We start from the raw sequence: 22,040 nt of genomic DNA on the forward strand, positions 1-22,040 counted from the left end.
ATTTAGATAAGAGGTCCTGCACTTGTGGAAAGTGGGATTTGAAAGGCATGCCTTGTCGTCAAGCAATAGTTGTTATATTCTACAAGCGTTTCGATGTGTTTGCCTTTGTTGATAAATGCTATACAAAGGAGGCTTACCTAGAAGCATATAGTGGATCCATACCACCTTTAGCTGGTGATAAGTATTGGCCTAAAATGAATATCACCCTCCTCTCCCTCCCATTAAACTTGGCCCAAGACCTAGAAAAAAGAGGAGGACATTTGCCCATGAGGATCCTAAAAAACCTGGAAAGTTGACTAGACATGGACTGCAAATGTCATGTAGGGTGTGTGGTTTACCGGGACATAATAAAAGGAAATGTCCTAATAAGGACACAATTAGGGAACCCTCACCCCCACCAAAGAGAGGAAGGGGTAGACCTAAAAAGGTTGTTGCAACTCCTTCAACACAATCCACAATCGCTCATGAAACCTCTGCTCAATCCAGTCAATTAGGAAGGGGAAATAAAAGTGTAAGGGGAGGTCAAGGCAGTAGAGGAAGAGGTGGCAAAGGTGTGATGAACAAGGTAATTATTTTTTTTTCTTTCTTTTATTTAGATAGCAAATACATTTAATCATGTTAATAATTAAGTTTATTGAACTTCATTCATGCAAGGTAGCATGGCAAGGTCAATGTCTTCACAAACATCTGAAAAAGTGGTCATTTGTTCAACGCAATCATCTACTTCGAGTGTACCAAAGAATGTGTAGTTACTTGAGTTAATTTATGTTGGGCAATGTAATTATATATTTTGTAAGCCATTTGTAATTGGCAAGCTTATCTAATCATTTTGTAAGCCATTTTGTAATTGGCAAACTTAAGTAAGGCATTTTGTAATTGGCTAACTAATTTAATCATTTTGTAATTAGCAAACTAGTTAATTAATGCATGTAGCCTTAATTATTCTAGGATGATATTTTGTAAGCCACAATGTTGATGGGATATGTATGTAAAGAAAATTACTATTAATGCTATGATCAAGTTCATAAGCTTCGAAAATAATAGCAATTTCAATTTGCTTCTTAAAGGGTCCATTGGCAACAAACTGAAAGTAAAGGTTGGATTATTAATAAAAAATTTCAAAAGATGGGATTATTGGTAGGTAATGGGAAATAGGTTGGATTATTGTAAAGAAGGAAGAAGATGAGAGGTAACCTGATATAGTAGGAAATTTTCTAAAGTGTCCATTGGCAACAAACTGAAAAGTAAAGGTTGGATTATTAAAAAAATTTCAAAAGGTGGGATTATTGGCAGGTAATGAAAAATAGGTTGGACCCAACAATTTTTCCAAAAAAATAGGACATATTTTTGTTTGTTTTTTTAATTAAAATTAAATACTGAAAACATAAAAAGACTGACCCTAATATACATAAAATAAAACATATACTAGGAGTTAAGAATTAAAATTCAGATTTTGAATGAGACGATGTTTGACTATGGATGATCTTTGAAAGGTGGATTAAATGATTGCTTGTTATATGAAGGTGTGGCGCCAACATTTCTCAATGGAACTTATCAACAAAATAAGCTTATTATAAAAAAAATACCAGAATAAGCTTGGGGAAACTTTAATTCTCAAAATAAACGTCTTCATGTCAAAGCTAAGGTCAGGTATGTTCATTGTTACTAACAGCGGACAAAGAGACTAATAAAAAAAAGTCAAAATTCTTTGTTTGCTGTTAGTAACAGCGAACCAAGATTTTTGACTTTTTCTGATAAGTCTCTTTGTTAGCTGTTAGTACGAGCATATTTAACTTTAGATCCGGACACAAACACGCTTATTTTAGAAATTAAAATTTCTTCAAAACTTATTTATGAAATTTTTCATAACAAGCTTATTGTTATTCTCATCAATTTTTTCTCTCAATGGCGGGTCCTAACATATGTTAGGTCATATATTTCAGTAATTGCACGGCATACTGCACACTGCACACTGCAGAGGCCTCAGTCTACAAGCTAGTCCTCAGCCAGTTGGTCCTTCTATTTGATCTTTAATGAAAACAATTTCACATTATTGTATGGTGTGTATATACAGCAATTGTTTAGTTAACAGTTTATCGTAAATGTTGTTATTTAGGGTCTACATATGGCCCTTTGGAAACAAAACTAGAAAATAAAAGTTAAAAAGGCAGAAAAAATAAAATAATATTAGCAATATATAATCGACAAATACACAGAAGTTGAACTTAAAAAATAAGCCGCAAGAATAAACAACAGAAAGAATATAATAGTGAAGATGCGAAAGCAAAATCATCTTGATCCGACCCAATGGGTAAAAGTAATTTTAACATCAGTCGGAATTTTCCGACTATAATGGCGTACACTAGGAAGCTCTTATCATAGCCAAATTGGATCAAAAGAGACAATAAATGACGGAATAGATATAAGGAAATGTTTGCATTGCGAGAATCCGAGAGTATAACAGACAATACAAGGAGAAACTACAGAAATAATAGCTTTCCCAGCTTCTCTTTGCTGCTTCCACTAATATCTTTTTGGCCTTTGCAAAAATATGGCGAAAAAGATGAAGTAGAAGCAGCAAAAAGAAGCGTAGAGGAAAGAACTAAACCCTATAACTATATATTACACAAAAAAACATCACAATGCAACATTTGCTTTACGGCCATCCTTTGTGGGTTCAGCTCTTGCTACAACATGTATAGAGCTCTTAGGCTAATACCCTAACAATTACCAATCATCCTTTCGGATGATTTTCAACTTTATTTTCTTTTTTCTTTATTTTTTTATTTTCGTTTCGTTTTCTTCTTACCTTCGATACATCTTTCCCCGTGATTCTGTAAGACCTCTCGACCCTTCCAGGGACAAAGGGGTGAGGGATGCTTTGACTTTCACGCCTTTTGGGTGGAGCCATTTTTGGTGTATTTGCTCTGAATGAGTTTTGCTCTCCTAGGGTCGAGCATTTCCAGAGCACCAAAGAAGCATTTCTTATATGAGAAGTCTTCTACAGTTCCATCAGGCCTTTCTACAATGAAGCAACGGCTTTCGTTGTGATCAGGATGCTGACCAACCTGAAACCACACACCACCAAGCGTCAATAAGTTGTTCAAATTTTTGTTGACTAACAAATTTTTACTCAAATTTTAAGCATTTATAAAACCAGACGTATAAATAAAGTATTTGTGTGAAAAACCGAATCAACACAAGCACGGTGATAAAAATGAATCCATCGTTTCAGCTGCCTTTAATCTAAACAAGAACCGAAGAGCTTACCTTGATGCCTACAGCTCCATTGCCAATTTTCTCCTTTCTTTGGGGGTGGAACTTTAAAGCCATCAACAATAGCGCTTTATCCCAGTCGCTCAACTGCTCACCAATGTCATACCTGTACATAATATTAAGGCAAGTGAAAACGTTATATGCAGAGGAGTTCATTCGGGTAATCGGGTTGATTTTGGGTCAGGTGTTTCGGATCGGTTTGAAATCGAATTTTGTGTCCACATTGGTTTATACATAATTGTAAAACCATTTTTAAGCCGGGTCAAATTGGCTTCGGTTACAAGGTCAGGTAAATATCAAATAATCGGATCTGTTTTGAACTCCTTTAGTTCTATACATAGATTACACGAGCATAGTGATACACGAAGGACATAATGCAAAAAACAAGGTAGCATCAGAGTATCAGCCTAATAAAAACATAGCAGTCACAAAAGAGGCATTAACTTAATCATATTCGCATTTAGCAAAAGAATCATATTAGTATTCACTTCCATGATTAAAATCTAAACACAATGCAGGATTAAAGCTCATTGCTTGATGCAGGATAGACATGTACAAAGCATTATTCACAGCATAAAGATTCCATGCTTAATTGTTGAAAAATTGCCCAAAAAGATTTATACAAGAGTGTCCAAAATTTCTATAAATAAAATTACATTCAGCGTCCTAAAAATGATAGCAACTTAGCAAGTGCTGCTTCACTCATTATTAAATCAGCGCCCCAAAATGCTAAAAAATATGTAAATTTTCATACTTTTAAGTAAATTATGAAGGGTTAGATCAATATAAGATGGTTAAAAGTTCAAATTATTTATATTAATTTTTCCTGAATCATATTGCCCCTTAAACAACCTTTTTGAATTTTGTTGTATATTGCCCCTCAAGAATTAGCAATCCTAATACATACAAAAAGGGGCAACTATAGAATTTGTTATTCAATCTCAATATCTAACATATCATAGAAGCAATTTGGATTTATGCTAGGGAGATGTACAAGGGAAGCAATCCATATTCCATCTAATGACACTGATGATGAAGTATTATAGGCAAGAAAAAAGGACTTGCGAATGGTGTTTATTGATTTGGGAAAGGCATACGACAAAGTAGTAAGAGAAGTACAGACATTGACAAAGGGTATTCCCAGAAAATAATATTGTGCAAGATATATTTCGAAAAGTAAAGACAAATGTTAGGATAAGTATAGGGGCAATAAAGGTTTCCCCATCGTACTTGACCTTCATTAAGGTTTGACCCTAGCCCCTAACCCATTTCTTTTTGTGTCAGTTTGAGATGACATGACTCAATTGTTCCAAGGAGATGTGCCTTGGTGCATGTTGTTTTTATGTTTGAACAATGGAGACAAGAGTTCGAGTCACGAGGGTTTAAAATAAGTAGACATTAAGTGTCATTTTTGCACAAATAACATAAGCAGAGGTACCATAAAGTTGGAAGATTCAGGAATCAATCCCAGTGAATGCTTCAAATACCTTAGGTCTATCTTCTAAAATGTTGGAGATGTTCACCATGATGTGACCCATAAGATTAGACAATAGAGGTACCATAAAGTTGGAAGACAAATGTTAGGATAGGTACAGGGTCAATAGAGGTTTCCAATCATAATTGGCCTTCACTAAGGTTTGACCCTAGCCCCTAAATCATTTCTTTTTGTGTCGGTTTGAGATGAGATGACTCAATCGTTCCAAGGAGATGTGCCTTGGTACATGTTGTATGCTGATAAAATTATTCCAATTAAAGAGATCAAGGAAGGGGTAAATTTAATGTTTGAACAATGGAGAAAAGAGTTGGAGTCGAGGGTTTCAAATAAGTAGACATCTAATGTTATTTTTGCACAAATAACATAAGAAAAGGTACCATAGAGTTGAAAGATAAAGCAATCACTCCAAGTGAATGCTTCATATACCTAAGGTCAATCTTCTAAAATGGTTCAAAATTCAAATGGATGTATTTCGCCATGGATATACATGATTACTACTTTTTTGCAATTATTTCCTCGAAACGATGGCCCATTAAAAAGAGAAAAAGATATATAGTTCAAATGGATGTGCATATTAACTACTTAAGGTAACTATAAAACTGAAACAGAACCTAGTGCGAAAGATAAAAGCTTTAACAAATTATAATTAATCACATACTTGTATAATATTTCCTTCCATGACCGTTTGAGCCTCCATATGTCATCCACAGAGAAACAAGTCTGTATAACTTTCTTTGCAAGTGCCACTTTGTAAAGTTTTTCAGTTGAAACTTTGTTCAAATGTTGAAGAGCTTGAGAACCACTCTTTTCAGACACAAGAGTCTGATCATCAGCTGGAAATTCAATTTTACTATCATTTTCATGCGAACTAGCCAGCAGCTCATATATATCTACAGGCTTCCGAATTTCATGCCCCTAATAATACCAATAGAGAAGGTTAAGAAGGACAGCCAAAGTAAAACAAAGGATAAAAATCCACGAATTCTATAGGGTCTAGCAAGTCACTGTGCAAAATTGCCTAGTGCATAATAAAGCCCGAGAAAGTTTTTATTGAGGATATAAGTGAAAGAAGTAGTCAATGAGATAAAAATAATAATTGTGTGATAGGAATCACAATTTAGAAAAAATACCTCATTACGTGATATAAACCACATTATTCAAGATTGAACTTCAACCATAAAATTATTCTAAAAACATAATAACATAAGCTACAAGTACTATATCGCTACATTCATAGACTAATAATTTTTCTAACAATTCATATAGAACGAGTTAATTAATTCAACCTTGAAAAGTGTGGCTGACATAAGATTATGAAAAAACATTCACACCACCAACATAATCGGTAAATAGTGTACAAAATCAAATAACAAGACCTCAAACTAAATTTTATTGATATCAATATAATTTTTAGTTATGCACAATTAGAGATAAAGAGGATTAAGTTAAGGCATTGGATAATGGATAGCATACAAAACCAAATGAGACAATTATAGAGAATGGAGGGAGTATTAAAGATCAATGAAGGGAGCATAGCATAATTGCGGTTAATGGCCATTACTTCAAAAGGAACACTGAAGGGTATACCTTTCCAGAATACATAAACTCAAACTGTGCACCAGTTCCCAGACGAGGCATCTTCCCCCATACCAAACAATCTAGGCTCCCTAGCAGCTCATCCTCAGCTCTCTTCTTTGCAGCTTTTATGAAGGAAGCACCCGCGTTCTGTTGAATTTGGAAAAACAAATCAACAGAAGAAAATTCAATCAAAATGCATGTAAAAGTGAAAATATCACAATATAGATAAATCTGTAATGGGGAAATATAAATCAAAACCATTCAGATTTCTGGTCAATGTTGGTTCCATTAGAACACAGAATGAAATGTCTAAGTATAAGAATTAAAATCGAATATAAGAGAAAAGCAAATATGGCTACAAGGAATAACAGATATACATTATTTCCAAAGAAATCATTTTCACCCCCATCAAAAAGGCTCAAAAGGATACATGGGGATCCTATAGTACAGTCTTTGTTTTGACTTGTGTAAGAATTTCTAACTTAACCATGATTTGGGGGTTAGATATACACAAGCTTACCTTGTAATAACAAAGAGATTGTTTCCTATTGACACTTTTTGCTATGGGGTTGGATATACACAAACTTACCCTTGTAATTAACAAACATCATATACAACTATACACAAATAAAAAGTGTACATGATTCAATAGAACTATAATACTTTCTATAAAGAAAACCAATGTGTACATTCACAAAAATAGCTAGAATACCAAAGCAAATGTTAGCAACAGGAAACTAAATTAAACGAAAAATTTTAAATTCATGTCATGATTAATTATAGAAGTACATATTTAATCAATATTTGTTTACTTTTATCTCGATACTCCTCTTTAATAATAATCACCACTCATCAGCATGCTAAAATTAGCAAACCCCTCTCTCTGTGCAATGGAAACTATGAAGAAAACGGTGGTTGAAGGTTCACAAATCAGAAAGATTAACATAAGATAAACCAAATAAGAATACGAGGGAAATATATATTATTCTTTGAGGCTCAAAAATTTCTTTCACATCCTATATCATTAAATAACAATCCCTTTTTGCCGAAAGATAAAAAGATAAAAAGTAAATAACACAAAGAACTTACACCAAAGCATGCTAGCATAAAAGGTGATGAAACGGATACATGAGCTTTTTGCCGAGCAATCCCTTTTGAACTCAACCCTACAAATTCCCCTGTTACTGACAAACTATTCGCCACTAGGATTAAGTGCTCCGGAAGAATAGTCTTCCCTATATCAGTAACTGAAGACTTCAAATTCTGCATAGTAGATGAAGCAATATCAACAATGAGTGTAAATAAGATCAGCTAATATTGGAATGAAAGCAGCAGATATATTTTTTAGAATAATAAATAAACAAATAAACCTCAAGGAAGCATCTCCAAGCAACATCAATTCCATAAGCTGAAAAAATTTCATTGAGGTCATCAGGATGACTTCGTGTCCAATCTATCAATCCCGTGATTGGAAGACAATTGTCCATTAATCGACTCCATAGTTTTTTGATCTTGTAAGTTGTTGACAGAGAGACACTTAGGTATAGTTCACCGCCAGGGAAATGCTTCCCTGATACTGATTCCACAGTCTGATCATGCCACAGTATATCCACCTTCTCAACCTCAACAAATCCTGAAAAAGAATGTGTAAGCTTAAGAATTTTTCTTGAAGATGAGGAAATTAATTATGCGGGTCAGAAAATTTTGGTAAATTAAAATCTTTAATTCAGGGTCTTGCTAGATGTCTTTTACTAAAAGATAGGACGGTTGAGAAAGATAGAATTGAGTAAACTCTATATAAAGGGGGTTTGGGAACTTAATTCTAATTAACTCTCAACTTCATGAAAAACACAATTTCCTCAACAGAAAACATTTCTTCTCTTTTCCTAGATTACAAGCTTTGATCATTGGGCTGTGAGTTAGTGTCAGACTTGCAGTAGCATTCATTGCATCTCAAGGCAGACTTCATTAATATCCCGAGAGACCTAAGATAGGTGAAGCATTTCTTTTGGAAAAGAATATTTCCTCCTTAAATGCAACTGATGTTTCTATAGTTTAGATCCATGTCATTTTTCTGAAATCTTGTTTATTTATTATTCACTTTTTTGTAATCAAAGATATGTATATCTTTATTTTATTAGCCATTATTTAGTGTCTATATCTGTTTATATTCCAACACAAATAAATGTCAAGTTATTGACGAGCTAGCATGTAATGAGAGCAAGTTTCCTGAGGAAATTGGAAAGTAGGAATACATGTGATACTTTCTTATTAAAGGATATCAAGGAAAATAGATTTACACAGACATTTTTACCATTTTGATCTAGAAGAACAAGATTATCAATGCATCAAACTTTTCTAACACCAATACTTTCACATTAAGGGACAATTAGGGAAAGAGGTTTAAAAAAACAAATACGATGAAGACAAACATATTTTTCCATTTTGATCTAGAAGAATAAGATTATTTATACATCATATTTACTAGCAATAATTTTTCTTCCTCTCAATATAGAATGTTCAGAATATTACCAACAGAAGAATGAAACACAAGAACAATCTACCATTAACATTTCGTATTCAAAAGATAGCTAAGGTGCATAAATATGTAATAGTTGTTCAAATAAAAAATGTCCTAGGGTACATTGTAAAAAAACGCTTTTTTTAGTTCAAGATGAGGTCACCGCCCACTAACACATAGCAAAAAAACATCAAAACATATAAAGATATAAAGCTCAAAATAAAATGAAGAAGCAATGTTTCTTGAAATAAGAACCTTTTACTATAGATCCCAGAAGGCTAGGTATCACCACCTCTCGAACTGATTTCACATCGATGCATGATTTCCTCGGACTTTCACTAATTGTGGCTGTAATGCATACACCAGTAGCATAATGTCCAGCATCAGAAATGCAGCCATTCCTGGAATTTCATTCACCAAGTCAGTATGGATCTAAAGCCCTAAAAGACTATGAAGCATAATCTGCAAAAACAATATCATGAAGCCCCAAAAAAGAGAAAATCATTGAACAAATATCATGATGTTCTGTAGTTGACAACTTGTAAGTTGTAACCAATGTTACCAGGATTGAGGACCAATTCGGGTCACGGAATGGGATTGGGAACGAATTCACCAATTTTCAAAATCTGAGGTTGGGTCGATAAGATTTTGGGTCGAGTTTTCTTGGGTCGCTGAACAATTCAATCAGAATCGAGGTACGAATTGGGGTTGATAACTAAATAAAATATAACTAAATTATTGAGATTTTAGAATTGGAGAAAATAAAATACAAAAAATTCTTGAAAATAAAAAATAATAAAAGAAAATAAAGAAAAAGAGTAGAAGTGAATAAAAAACAAAAGAAAAAGATAACTTAAGAAAAAAGAGCAAAAAATGGTCATATAGTGGAAGGATGTCAACATCCACTAGAAAAAAAAAAGGTAACTTAAGAAAAATTGAGAAAAAAAGATGAAGGTAAAAGAAATTTTTTAAAGTACAAGTAGATGTCGAAATTATACCTTATCTTCTTCCTCACAGCCCACACATAAATGTCTTCTTCTTTCTCTTCTTTGTCTCGACATCTTCTTATTTCTTTTCCTCTTTTCTCTCTTCAGTTACTTCTTAAATCTCGATCTTAGAACTTTCCCTTTGATTTTCTCGGATCAACCATATAACCAATCCAAATCACAAACCCCAACAATCCAGATCGCCAATGACTAGCCCATCAAGTCGAACGACCCGAATTGCGGTTCGCTACCCACTTGAGAATCCCAGTAGAAAACCATTTTTAACCATCATGTAAGTTGTATAGTTTATAGTAATGTATAACCAAAATGCCTCACCTAGCCCTATTAAAGCAACCAACCCATCGTACTCCCACACCTCACACCTTCAAGATTTTTAAAACTTAGACATATATTATATGTCACAACTCACAAGCGTAAATCACCTTTTATCCTTCAAAGATCAATCAAATGCCCTTAAGTCTGGAAAACCTTTAAAGATAGATATTAAGGATTGAATAGTGCATTAGATAGCGCGGAAGCAAATGGGACACTCCAAAAAAAGGGAGGCAGTACAATGAGCAAATCAATGCGTAGTTAGAGAAGTGGGGGTTGTTGGTGATGGGAATTGAATAGGAGATTAGGAATTGATGGTTAAAAAGGCAATGATGATTGTGTATATGAGTACAAGTCTGAAAATTTAAAGATAGGGTGAACGTTGTTCATAAGTGTACACTAATGATAAGGATAATATGAGTAAGATTTGTTGGTTGGTAAAGCCCTAAAAATGGAGAAAGAACACGTAAATGAGGAAGAACAGGGGATCCAAGATGATGGTGTGAAGAAGATGAAGATAGTTGATGAGAGTATTTTAGCAAATCCCACCATTTTAATGGCTAATTTATGTTCTTTACTAAATATGGTGAGGCGAATGTATTCGCACAAACCTCGGGAATACCATGTGAATTTTAAAAAAAGCACTTTGTATACCATGTAGAAAAGTCAACAGCTGAGGGTTACCGTGTAGAATTTCCCCATTATATGTGACAATCAAAGTAAAAAAGCATAATGCAAATATGTAAAGACATAAAACTATACAAGAACAGAAAGAATAGTAAAAATCAATCAACAACCACTCTTAAATTATACATCAAGTAATGTACCATTGACAACGATATAGGCAGATAGAGAATAGAGAAAAGAGAGTACAGGGACAAAAAAAAGGGAAAAAAAGCCAAAGAAAATTTAATTTTTATAAAAGGACAAAGGAATATAAGCCTTTGAAGGGAAATTTAACTTTCAAGGAGCAATTATTTTCTCAAAGCAAAGGTTCAAAAGGCTTACTTGCTCACAATGTGCACATTAGCAAGGACAGGAGTTCCTTCACACTTCTTCTTAAGAGCATCAACAATAGAAAAAACCCTCAAACGCATTCTCTTCACAGTCTCCTGGAGATAGTCAACAAACAAAATTAATACCGAAAAATGATTCGTGAATGAATTCAATATTGAAATTATTTGTACATGTTTACCTTGCTCACATGAAAATGGCAAACATAAGGGCACATATTCACCCGACTGCAGCTCTCCGGAGAATATCTAACAAAAAAGATGTCAACATATAGAAGGTTAAGAAATTGTAAACATACATAAACACTAGTGACCAAGAACCAAAAAGTCATCACATATGGGCAAAGTAACGCACACTATCATGACTGTCGATACAATATCAGAAAACAAAACTTTTTCGAGATGATTTTTAACTTCCAAGGCTCCATATTCATAACCGTATCGCAATTTTCTGAGTCTGTCTGAGAGAAATAGAGAAACAGTCGTGCTTCCTTTCCTTCTTCTCGAACCACTCTCCATCACTTTCTGCGAAACAGATTGTGTCAAACAAAGTTAGTAAGGAAACAAAAGAGAAGCATGAGCTGATCAGAAATCACATCAAACACTTAGACAATTTGGCATCACCTTCCCATCATTTAACAAATGCAAAAACAAACGCAAACACAAGCATATGTTTGGAATACATCTTCACCAATAAGATAATATTATTTCTTCAAATCTAGTGTTATTAACATTCTTGTCTCGCTCTTACAAAGTGACAAATAAAAGAAACAAAAGAAAAAGACAGATACATAACTAAAGAGCACAAAAAAATAATAGACAAGATTAATGCACATTGGATACCAGAGAAAGAAAGAAGGCACCTTAAAGTTTAATAAAGAAGATGGTTCCAGAACATTGATGGGTTGGTCTAATGCACTGTATGCGGCTTCGGAAAAGGCAGAGGCTGCTATTGCACCAACAGGATGCCCACCAATACCATCACTTCCATTCATGCTCTTCACAGCTGATCCATCACGGTCATCTGAGGAAGGCTTACCCTCACCAAAACCGTAAGAAAATTGAATTACTTGATTTCCACTAACATTTCTTACAGTGCCATCATAACCCAGTTGTATATCACGCAAGAAAAATGTAAGCCTTCGAGTTAAGGTACCCGGGACATTAGCATTTTCACTGAAAGCACTACCTCGACTTGTAACAGAATGACTAAAGCATTCAAGAGGGTTTAAGCCCGTAATAAATGATCCTTCAACCACAGCAAATGGGATGAAGGATGTAGTGCATTCAAGCGTGTCTCCAGAACCTGAACACTTTGATTTCAAATCATTCCAACCGGCACATGAAAGCTTGTGAGGAAGCCTGAAAGACAAAGGTATTAATGAATGTTGAAGACCAAGACACATACTCTGTTGAGCTACCTTCAACAGATTTCCTTTGCTTCCAGATTTAATCATGGCCAACAATGCATTGTCATTAGCGGCATATTGATATGCCAGGTTCTGAATATCCCGAAATACAAATTTGAAGGCACTAGCAGAAGCACGACTTTTTGCAGCAGACTTCTGCTTGTCAAAGCACATTGTATCAGCCTCAAGAAGAGTAGCAATTTGGTTATCTTCAACTCCATCATGAAGGTACTTAACAAACGATTCAACCAACAACTGCTTCAGATGGCTATTCTTTTCTGCTTCCTGAAGACCACAATGAACTTCATCCAACAAATTCTTGCGCAAGTGTCCATCAGAGCATAGATAAAGGTCTAGCAAAGAGACGCTCAAACCTCTTGATGATAACCACTCACAAAAAACTTGCTGAGAGGTGTCGAGATACTCCAGATATGTACCACCACAATGGTTGATAAGACTTTCAAAGAAGTTTCCATTTCCATCTCCATAAAACCAAGATGATCCAGCACGCGATGATAGTAATTCTCCTTTACTAATTTTAACATTATTTGCAGGAGATACATAATCAAACTCAGATGGCAGCAGCATGCTGAATACATCCTTCCCAGTCAACATGCCTGGTTTTGATGAAGGTGAGAGTAATTTTGGAGGACAAAACATCTCCAGCTGCTGAAATTGAGGCTTTGACAAAACACCCTCCTCGGCCAATAGCAAATGTGCACCAGTCAAGCTGTCATGAGTTAGAGAGAGCAGGTTTCTTCCACTCTGTTCATTGTGTAACTGCCTATCTAAGGCCACAAGCTCTCGGAGTTCCACTCTAGCTTCCATGGACTGTGGGACATAGCCATGGAGGCAATCGCCATCAAAATCTCCACGCAAGGGAGCACAACAAAGCGGATTTATGGAGACTACATTGTTTATTGGAAGAATTTTGACATTCAAAGCAAGCAATGAATGTTGATGAATTGTTGGAGGCCTATTTATCAGCATTATGTCACCATCACTTAAAGGTCTATATATTAGGTCCCCCAACTGGAACTCCTCCATCTCACGTACCGGAACCAAGTTGCCATTCCTACGAACATAGACCTCTCCCCTCTCTAGAAGTCTCAAATTGCAGCTTGCTGTCAGCTTCTCCCAGTTCCAAGCATTTAGATAGTCAGAGATGTGCAGCTTTTCTGCAATATAGCGAGGGATGCCAATCTCAGAGAGTTTCAAATTAGGATCACCAGTGACAACAGAACGAACTATGTGGTCACTTCGCTTTGTCAGAACTACTTCCTTCATCCATTTCGATGCTGATGTGTTCAACACATCTATGTTATCAGAATCATCCGTTGTTTTCTCTAAGCGCAACTGCAGAAATAATAAACCAACATGGTTGTATAAGTTTTAGAAGAAGGGAAAAAGATTACAACACTATCCCATTACTCTAATGCCATTAAGTAGCTTTTATCTAGGCTCCTACAAATAAAGAGAATGTTTCCGATTGACCCTTGATAGAAACCAAACCATCATTTGCAATTTCACATATATAAGTGTATATAATTTAATGAGCCCTTTTATTTTGGTCCATTATGATCCATAACCAAAGAACAATCATTCTTTGGCCCGATCAAGAATGGACAAAACCAAAAGTGAAAACATTAGACATTCCAAAATGGGCAGGGAAAAAATTCATAATTAGGTTTCATGCCTTTGAATGTTTTAAGCAGTCGAGAACACGAGACGCCAGCTCATTAGCTGTGCCCTTGAAATCAACGAGCTTCCTGAACGCTCGGGTTCGTTCATCCTAAAATCATGACAATCAAAGCTAGTTAGAAAGGAAATTTGAAGAGAAAAAGACAAACCAACAAGAAAGGACAAAAGAAAAAACACCCACAAATATTAACTTCTGCCCAGTAGAAAATGGATGAATGAGTTCAGTAACACGATGGCAATTGGGTGTCACTGCAAAGTTATTAAGGAAAAGTGCATCTGTATTTGAAACAAACTCTTTCATGAAGTTTGGATCAACATCTTTTATCAACTGATAAACCTGCAATCAAGAAAGAAGAAGGTCGTTTACTTCCACTTGGTTCAAGCAAACAAAAAAATGGGCAATTGCAGATTAAGTTTTTTTATTTAAAATTTCAGCAAGACTCAGCAAACAACATCAAACACGAAACATAAAGTCAAGAACTTTTGAAGGAGATAATGTATGCCTGTGAAGGAGATAAAACTCTTTTATAATTATTTTTGTTCGCGCTTTCTTCTATTTGAGGATCTTTTGGAAGAAAGTCCCAAAATTCATCTACCGAGAACCTGCTTTGCGGCCTCTCAATAGCTTCTACTGTAACTGCCGTCTTCTTAAACACGTCATTGGTGGAAACTCTAAATCTGAAAGATGGGGGCCTTCCCTGCATATAGGCCCATAGCAGCATATGTCAAAACAAGATAAAAAATAAATAAAGAAAATTTAGGATAGATAATTGCTTGAAAGCAAATGGAAGAACATACAACACAGTATTTACAACCCCTTAACCGATCTAGCCTAGCTCCTGCCATAGCACCCTGTCAAACAGGAAAAACCACAGTATGAAGATTGCTTTACGGCAAAAACTCAACATCAGAGGAAAATACTGGATTGAGCCTCAAAAGAATAGACAGGAATTTCAAAAGTAACAAAAATGAACAAATAATCATATCAAACAATGTTACTAGGCGATGAGAAATATATTATAGCTGGTCTCATTTAAATTACAATTTAGATTTTTCTAACAGCGAAAGTTAAAAGCCTTACTAGCAGGAAATTTATTGCTATATTAGAGGAAGGAAATCCAGAAACTTTTCCGATTGTCATGTTGTATTGTAAGCAATAAATGCATGCAAACTAAATAGCATAGTAGACATAATCAAAGCACGACTGATTACCTTTGATATGTTTTGCTTATAAGTAAACTTTTTTTATTTTCTTCGAGTTCAACAAATATGTGAAACAACACTCACCATGCAAACACCGAATTCTGATAAGGAAGGTATCTAACCTTAGCTTTTCTTTCTCTCCGAAGGGATTTACAGCCTGGACATATTTTGTTTAAGATTTGTACAACTTCAGATACAAAATATGGATGGATAATTGTGTATGGAAAATTGACCACACCAAAATGACCTGCCACAAATTTTGCAATTTAAGAAGAAATTTTCATCAGAAAAACAATGAAGAAATTTGTACAAGGCTTTAAGCCATACCTTCACATTGCTTATTGCTTCTTGCACCACAAGTGGCACATTGGGAAGTAGGATTCGGAAATCCCAACTTTGGATCAGTTACCCCAGCTGGTGCTTCAATATTAAACACGGATATTTTTTCCTTGATAAAGCCATAAAAAATATGTCATTGTAAATACAAGTAGTCTGTAGAGATATAAATGATTAGGATCACAATAAACCATCACTTCAAGGAAAAAAATAAGTACATGTTTTTAAATAGAAGATACTAAAATCCATATGCAACCCAAATCGTCAATTGAAAAGGTGATAATCCGTTGGTTGCAACATAACCGGTCATGTAAAAACATCTTTTTTTCGAGAACATTTATGTCGTGTCTTTAGAAAATTACTTCCAATAATCTTCGATATAAGTTCCGTGATATTGTTGGCAATGTATCATAAGAAATGGCATAATGTAGACTTATACTATCTGGCTAGGTAGACCTTTTTGCAAGCAACATATTGATGTCGAAAGAACATATAATAGAAAGGGTAAAAAGTAGGAGGCATAAGAAGACATAGAAATGAAGAGCTCCATCGTTAGAAACATAGAACATCCAAAGAGGTATGCTACAGAGAGTATCAGTGGAACTAGTTGTAAATCACCCGAAGGCCAAATCTTTTGTGCAAAAACTATGATTGAGGTTCTAAATTCTAGGCCAATGTGTTTACTCCACGTTACTCTTCCAATTATAAATAAGTCGTTTTAAATTGACCTTAATTGCTATAGAGACTTTTATGGGTAATGAATCATTTTACTTTAGTCTATATGAAGTATGAAATTTTGGCTCCATTAAAAATCAACTATGTCGATAGATTTGTAGACTACGAAAAAGATGAATTGTCAAGAGAAGGGCAAGAATGACATAAACTTACTGCATCATTTTCAGTCATGACATTAAAGTGGACTCCGGTAAGAATTGCAACAGGCACATCATCCACAATAGTGACTTCGTCATCCATGGGAATTCAGGTATTTTCGACTTCAAAGAGAAAATTCTGTACCAGATTTCAGAACCGTTAAGCAACTACATTTACAAAGCATGAAAAGTGAAAAATATTGAAGAAAAGAGAAAATCCACTGAAATTTAATATGGATTCAAAGACATGCAGAATAGGGGCAACTACAAGAGAAATATTCAAAGCAAAACCAGAAGAAACACCCAAATCACTTCATAGCTAAAGATTAATCATAAATGATGCTTTTCATTATTAAATAAATAATTAAAGAATAGTCCTTCAATACTGAATTTTAATAGCTTAAGTTCATTATTAGCAATGAATCGATATGTGATTCTAATAGAGAATTCACCACTTTCTTAAAAGGAATATCATGAAAAAGTATGCTTCTACAATCTGAAACAAAATTGCCAAAAAAAAAAAAGCCAAAATCAAAACAGATAAAGTAATCGGTACCCACACCGTCACACATTGTACATGGGTTAATTAAAAAGAGAGATTCATAGGAATTAAGAGATTTAAGTGAAAAAACATCAAGAATAGTTTCCAGGGCAATTTAAAGACAATGGTGAAAAACCAACAAGCTTTGCAGGGTTTATAACTACCTTAAAACAGGAGACTCGCAAATACACTTTTCTAAGACAAATATAGAAAAAAATATTTAGCTTAAATGTTGTCGGTAAATAATAAGGATGAACATTCAGTACCAGTTCAACCATCCTTATTCTTTCGTGACCTGTCGTTATGTATACTTAAGTTTAGTGGCGAAAAATTTATGAGAACGGTAATGGGGTCCTATAACAACAATAACAAGAATTGAACTTATTGATGACAGATTGGACGAATTGGCATTAAAAAATGTAAAAGTAAATGCCAAAGAACCCAAGTGATGAATTCGAGGAAATCAAATAGACGGCGAATGGCTGTAAGACGTCCAATATAAGGCCAATGTCCCCACATATGCCATGTTTAGAGTGAAATTAAGACTGGCGATTAAACTATATAGCTCAAAAAAGTAACACAGACAAATCTACCCAAAATGGTAATGCGTCAACTTGGCTAGAAACCTCACGATGCCCAGCTCCCCCCTCCTTCACCCCCATCTCAACTTTCCAGGATAGCTGAAAGCACTTAAGCACGACATCTATGTATAACACGTGTTAATGACTGCAATCATAGAATCAACCACATATCCACATTAATGTTTGTATTGTCGGGATAAAACCCATAAAAACTGATTGTACCGGTATCAACATCTATGAATTTTTACACCCGCTACACGACATCAAATCCAAAATGAAGAATGTTGCACACACAGACACCGCAACTCTCACCTTCTCCTCTCCCAAAAAAAACAAAGGATTGAAGTACAGAGAATATTGAATGTTGAAAATTGCAGCCAATTTCTGCTCCTTTACATAAATGAAAACAAACACCAGAGTCTCCATTCTCATACCCAATCAATACCTTCCTGGCTTCCATCAAATCATGACCAGAAAAGGGCACAACAGTAATTTGCAAAAAAAAATTGAAAATACTTCTATAAAATAGAATTCAGGAGACCATGTGTCCATGATAACAAATATCCCAGAAAAGATAATTTTCAGTGATCTCTCAATTTCCCATTAAACTCAAAAACCCTTATGAATCATGTAAATAGATAAAATACAGGATCAGAAAAACCTCAATCAAAATCATATTGATTACCTAATTTTAAGACACTTATTATTACTGATGACTGATCAACGCTAGCAACTGAAAATACAGAATTGAACTATCACAAATATGTAAAATCCAAAAAAACATGCCTTTATACGATACATTGAACTCATAAGAAGGGAGTATTAGCATGCAATTAATCACATTAATAAGATACCAAATCAAACCAAAAGGAATACTTTTTAGTTTTTACCAACCTACATTGCCCAATTCAAATTCTTTCTTACTAAATCTAACCCACTTCTGAACAAACACATGCAAGCAACAAACTTTATCATCATCAAAAATAACAAAAACCAAAAATCAACCAAAAACCCAAGAAAACAAGAAAATAGTTATAACAATAATAAAAATAATTCACCTGATATTTGATTAATGTCTTTCTTCACTCCTTCCCGATGAGCTTCTTGCAACCCACCACAGAAAATTAACCTGACAAGTGAAAAAAAACCCCAAAGAAATTAAATTCACCAACTAACAATGCAGCAGCATTCAGAATTGATGAGAATCCATTAACAAAACGAAAATAATTTCCAAAACCCATAAATAGAACAGGAAAAAAAGAATCAAAATAGTACAAAAATGATAAGGGAACTTTTCACCATACTTTTCTGTAGTGAGGCAGGGGTCTACGGAGAAAAAAAGTGAGAGAAAGTGTATGAAGTATAAAAGAAGAACCCACAAAGACAACTAGTATCAGAAAACTAGGGAGAAAAGAGAAAGAGAGAATCAATGAATTAGGGGACAAATTTGAAGGGTCCCTCCCCTTTGAATGGGAGGAATTCAGGGGCTTTAAACCCAATTTTTTTGTTAAGGGGGTTTTAGAAAGCTGAAGGAAAACACAGTTTTACAGGGTTTTAGGAGAAATTGATTAAACAAAAATACAGAAACTTACTTTAAAGTAAAAAATTAAAAAAAAATTATTTGATGGCCGCCGATGATTATCTGCCAAAAGTTACCACAGCTGAGCCGGTTTCCAAGACGGAAGAAGGCGACACAAGATGATTCCCTTACTACCCAACCCTCCTATTTATAGGGGTGTTTGGTTCTTAGCTTTTTAATTGGCTTTTGACTTTTAGCTTGCTAATTGGTTAAACAGTAAAAAAAAGTGTTTGGTAAATGTTTTTAAAGCAGGTGAAATGCTGGCTTTTAAGCCAAAATAAAAAAGTTACTCCAGCTAGCTTTTTGGTTGGCTTTTGGCTTGTTGGCTCACTTTTTCTCTAATAAACAGTCAACAGCCAATACTCAAATTTATCAAACATCTCCACAAACAGCTAGCTTTTTCAGCTAACTTAAAAGCCAACAAAAACAGCCAACATTTCCAGTTGGTCAAACAAGCCAACTAAAAAAGTCAACAGCCAACAACCAACAGCCAATTGCCAAACACCCATAGCTTTTTTAATTAAATTACAACGTTGAGAATTCAATTTTATTTCAGTTAGACTAATTATTACGGGTTTTAGATAAGGGTTATAAGTACACTTCTAAGCGAGTCAAAAAATATTATATTAATGCATCAACTTATACTATATCCAAAAAAAAACTAAAAATCTAATAAAATACGTTATATGAAAATAAAGTAATAATCTAATATAAAGTACGTTACATACTCGAAACCGATCGATAACCTAGATGTAGGCCTCCACATTGTTTTTTGTGTTTCTTGTTTTAAGCTACTCTTATGAGAAACCGTCTGTCGATGAGATGACTACAAATAAGGAATCATATTCTCATATAGAAGTATTTATTAGATGAACTATCTAATTTATGAATATGATGTAACTTTTGTTAAAACTGTCTCATACAATAATTTATAATTTGCTTTTGGATTTATGAACTATCCCTATGATAGAAGTCAAGGGCTTGTGAAATTTTTTATCTTGTGATGTTTTGGAAGTATGGATATATTTTAAATTAGGAAATTTTTTATTTGGTGCTTGTTATGGTGATGTGATTTAATTGTTATTTTGATTTATTGCCTAAAAAGTAGATTTAATATTGTATTAATATATACATCAATTTATACGTACATATTATATTTGAAAATAATCTAATTAAAAAAATATTACTCAAAACCGATTGATAATCTAAATAAAAGCATCAACTTACTTCTTCTTTTTTGCTTTTAGAATATATATTTTATCCAAAAATAATCTAATTTAAAATACATAACTCAAAATCGACTGATAAAGTGGACGAAGGACCCCAAGTTGTTCCTTGCTTTTTTGTTTATGTATTAATAGGAGACATATGCTTGTGAATTTCTTTTTACTGTTTGATGTTATTGGGGAGTAGGGATATAAATTTTATAAAAAATAATTTCTTTGATGTTTGCTAAGCTAATGTGATCTAATTATTAGTTTGACTTATTGCCTAAAAAGTAGATTTGATACTCCTATTTCATCTAAGTATTTGAAATGATACAAAGTATAAGTACACAAAATGTTGAAATTTATTTTTAGCTGTATACAGGATTTTTTGTTTTTATCTTTTAATAGTTTATAAATTGCTATGCTTTGATTTGTTCTTTCAATTTTCTACAAATTGTTACCAAGTTTTTCATTATTGATTTTTGGAAAAACTGTTATTAAAAACTGATATATATATATATATATATATATATATATATATATATATATATATATATATATATATATATATATATATATATATATATATATATATATATATATATCATCACAAATTTTCTTTTTTATTTTTAACGATTTTATTATATCATATTACTCTTTTGCAAAGTACTAAAATTAAACTATTGTATTTTTAATGGGTTAAAGAATTAATAAAAATACAAGTTGATGGTATAAATGAGTAGTTAAATAGATAGATAATAAATTTGTTGATAAGATTAATTAAAATAAAATGAGTGAAACTATTACTAAAATTAGTGCAAATTCAGTACGACAAACTAATAGTGTATTGGTGCTAATCCATAGCGACAAAGGGAGTATATGATACCCTGCTCTGTTATAACCTTTTCTTTTTCATACTAATTAACCTCTTTATTTCATTTATGATCTCAAGTAATATTAATTATTATTTATTTAAATTAGTAATTATAACTACGTTGTTTGGATAGAAGGATTTGAAAGAAAAGGAAATCATTTGGATTTTAGAGGGATGCCATATTCTTTATTTAAATCTTTCCATAAGTGAAAATATTTGGAAGAAAAATGATTTTTCTCTTTTTATGCCTTCCCTTTCATCAACAAGCTAGAAAAGTTTATTATCATTCTCTCTATGAATTGTATGGAAAAAATTTAAAAGAGAGTTAAAATATTTGAATGAGATTAAAAAGAACTGAAGAATCATTGTCCCAAAATAGATTTGATGCAAATTAAGTAGAACGGATAAAAATGACTAATTAAATGTCGCAAATTCAATGGGACAGAGAGAATACTAGTATAAAACCTCGTGTAATGCACACATTTCTTAGTAAGATTATATATATATATATATATATATATATGCACACATTTC

The 22,040-nt window shown here is 33.6% G+C and overlaps 1 protein-coding gene across 1 annotated transcript; it reads right to left on the minus strand.

The window, feature by feature from the left end:
* Positions 1-2,409: 2,409 nt before the first annotated feature.
* On the minus strand, positions 2,410-19,369 carry LOC130803887 (DNA-directed RNA polymerase IV subunit 1). Its single transcript, XM_057668115.1, has 20 exons — positions 19,150-19,369; positions 18,904-18,974; positions 16,740-16,862; positions 15,843-15,963; positions 15,638-15,762; positions 15,111-15,164; positions 14,816-15,010; positions 14,494-14,649; positions 14,308-14,403; positions 12,066-13,967; positions 11,558-11,727; positions 11,385-11,451; positions 11,198-11,301; positions 9,126-9,271; positions 7,720-7,982; positions 7,439-7,612; positions 6,359-6,496; positions 5,430-5,686; positions 3,271-3,382; positions 2,410-3,068 (listed from the first exon to the last, which is right to left on the minus strand). The coding sequence occupies exons 3-20, from the start codon at positions 16,824-16,826 to the stop codon at positions 2,889-2,891; spliced, it is 4,347 nt and encodes a 1,448-aa protein (XP_057524098.1). The 5' UTR covers positions 16,827-16,862; positions 18,904-18,974; positions 19,150-19,369; the 3' UTR covers positions 2,410-2,888.
* Between the last annotated feature and the right edge of the window lie 2,671 nt (positions 19,370-22,040).

Source organism: Amaranthus tricolor, chromosome 17 (assembly GCF_026212465.1).
Source record: "Amaranthus tricolor cultivar Red isolate AtriRed21 chromosome 17, ASM2621246v1, whole genome shotgun sequence".
NCBI lineage: Eukaryota > Viridiplantae > Streptophyta > Magnoliopsida > Caryophyllales > Amaranthaceae > Amaranthus > Amaranthus tricolor.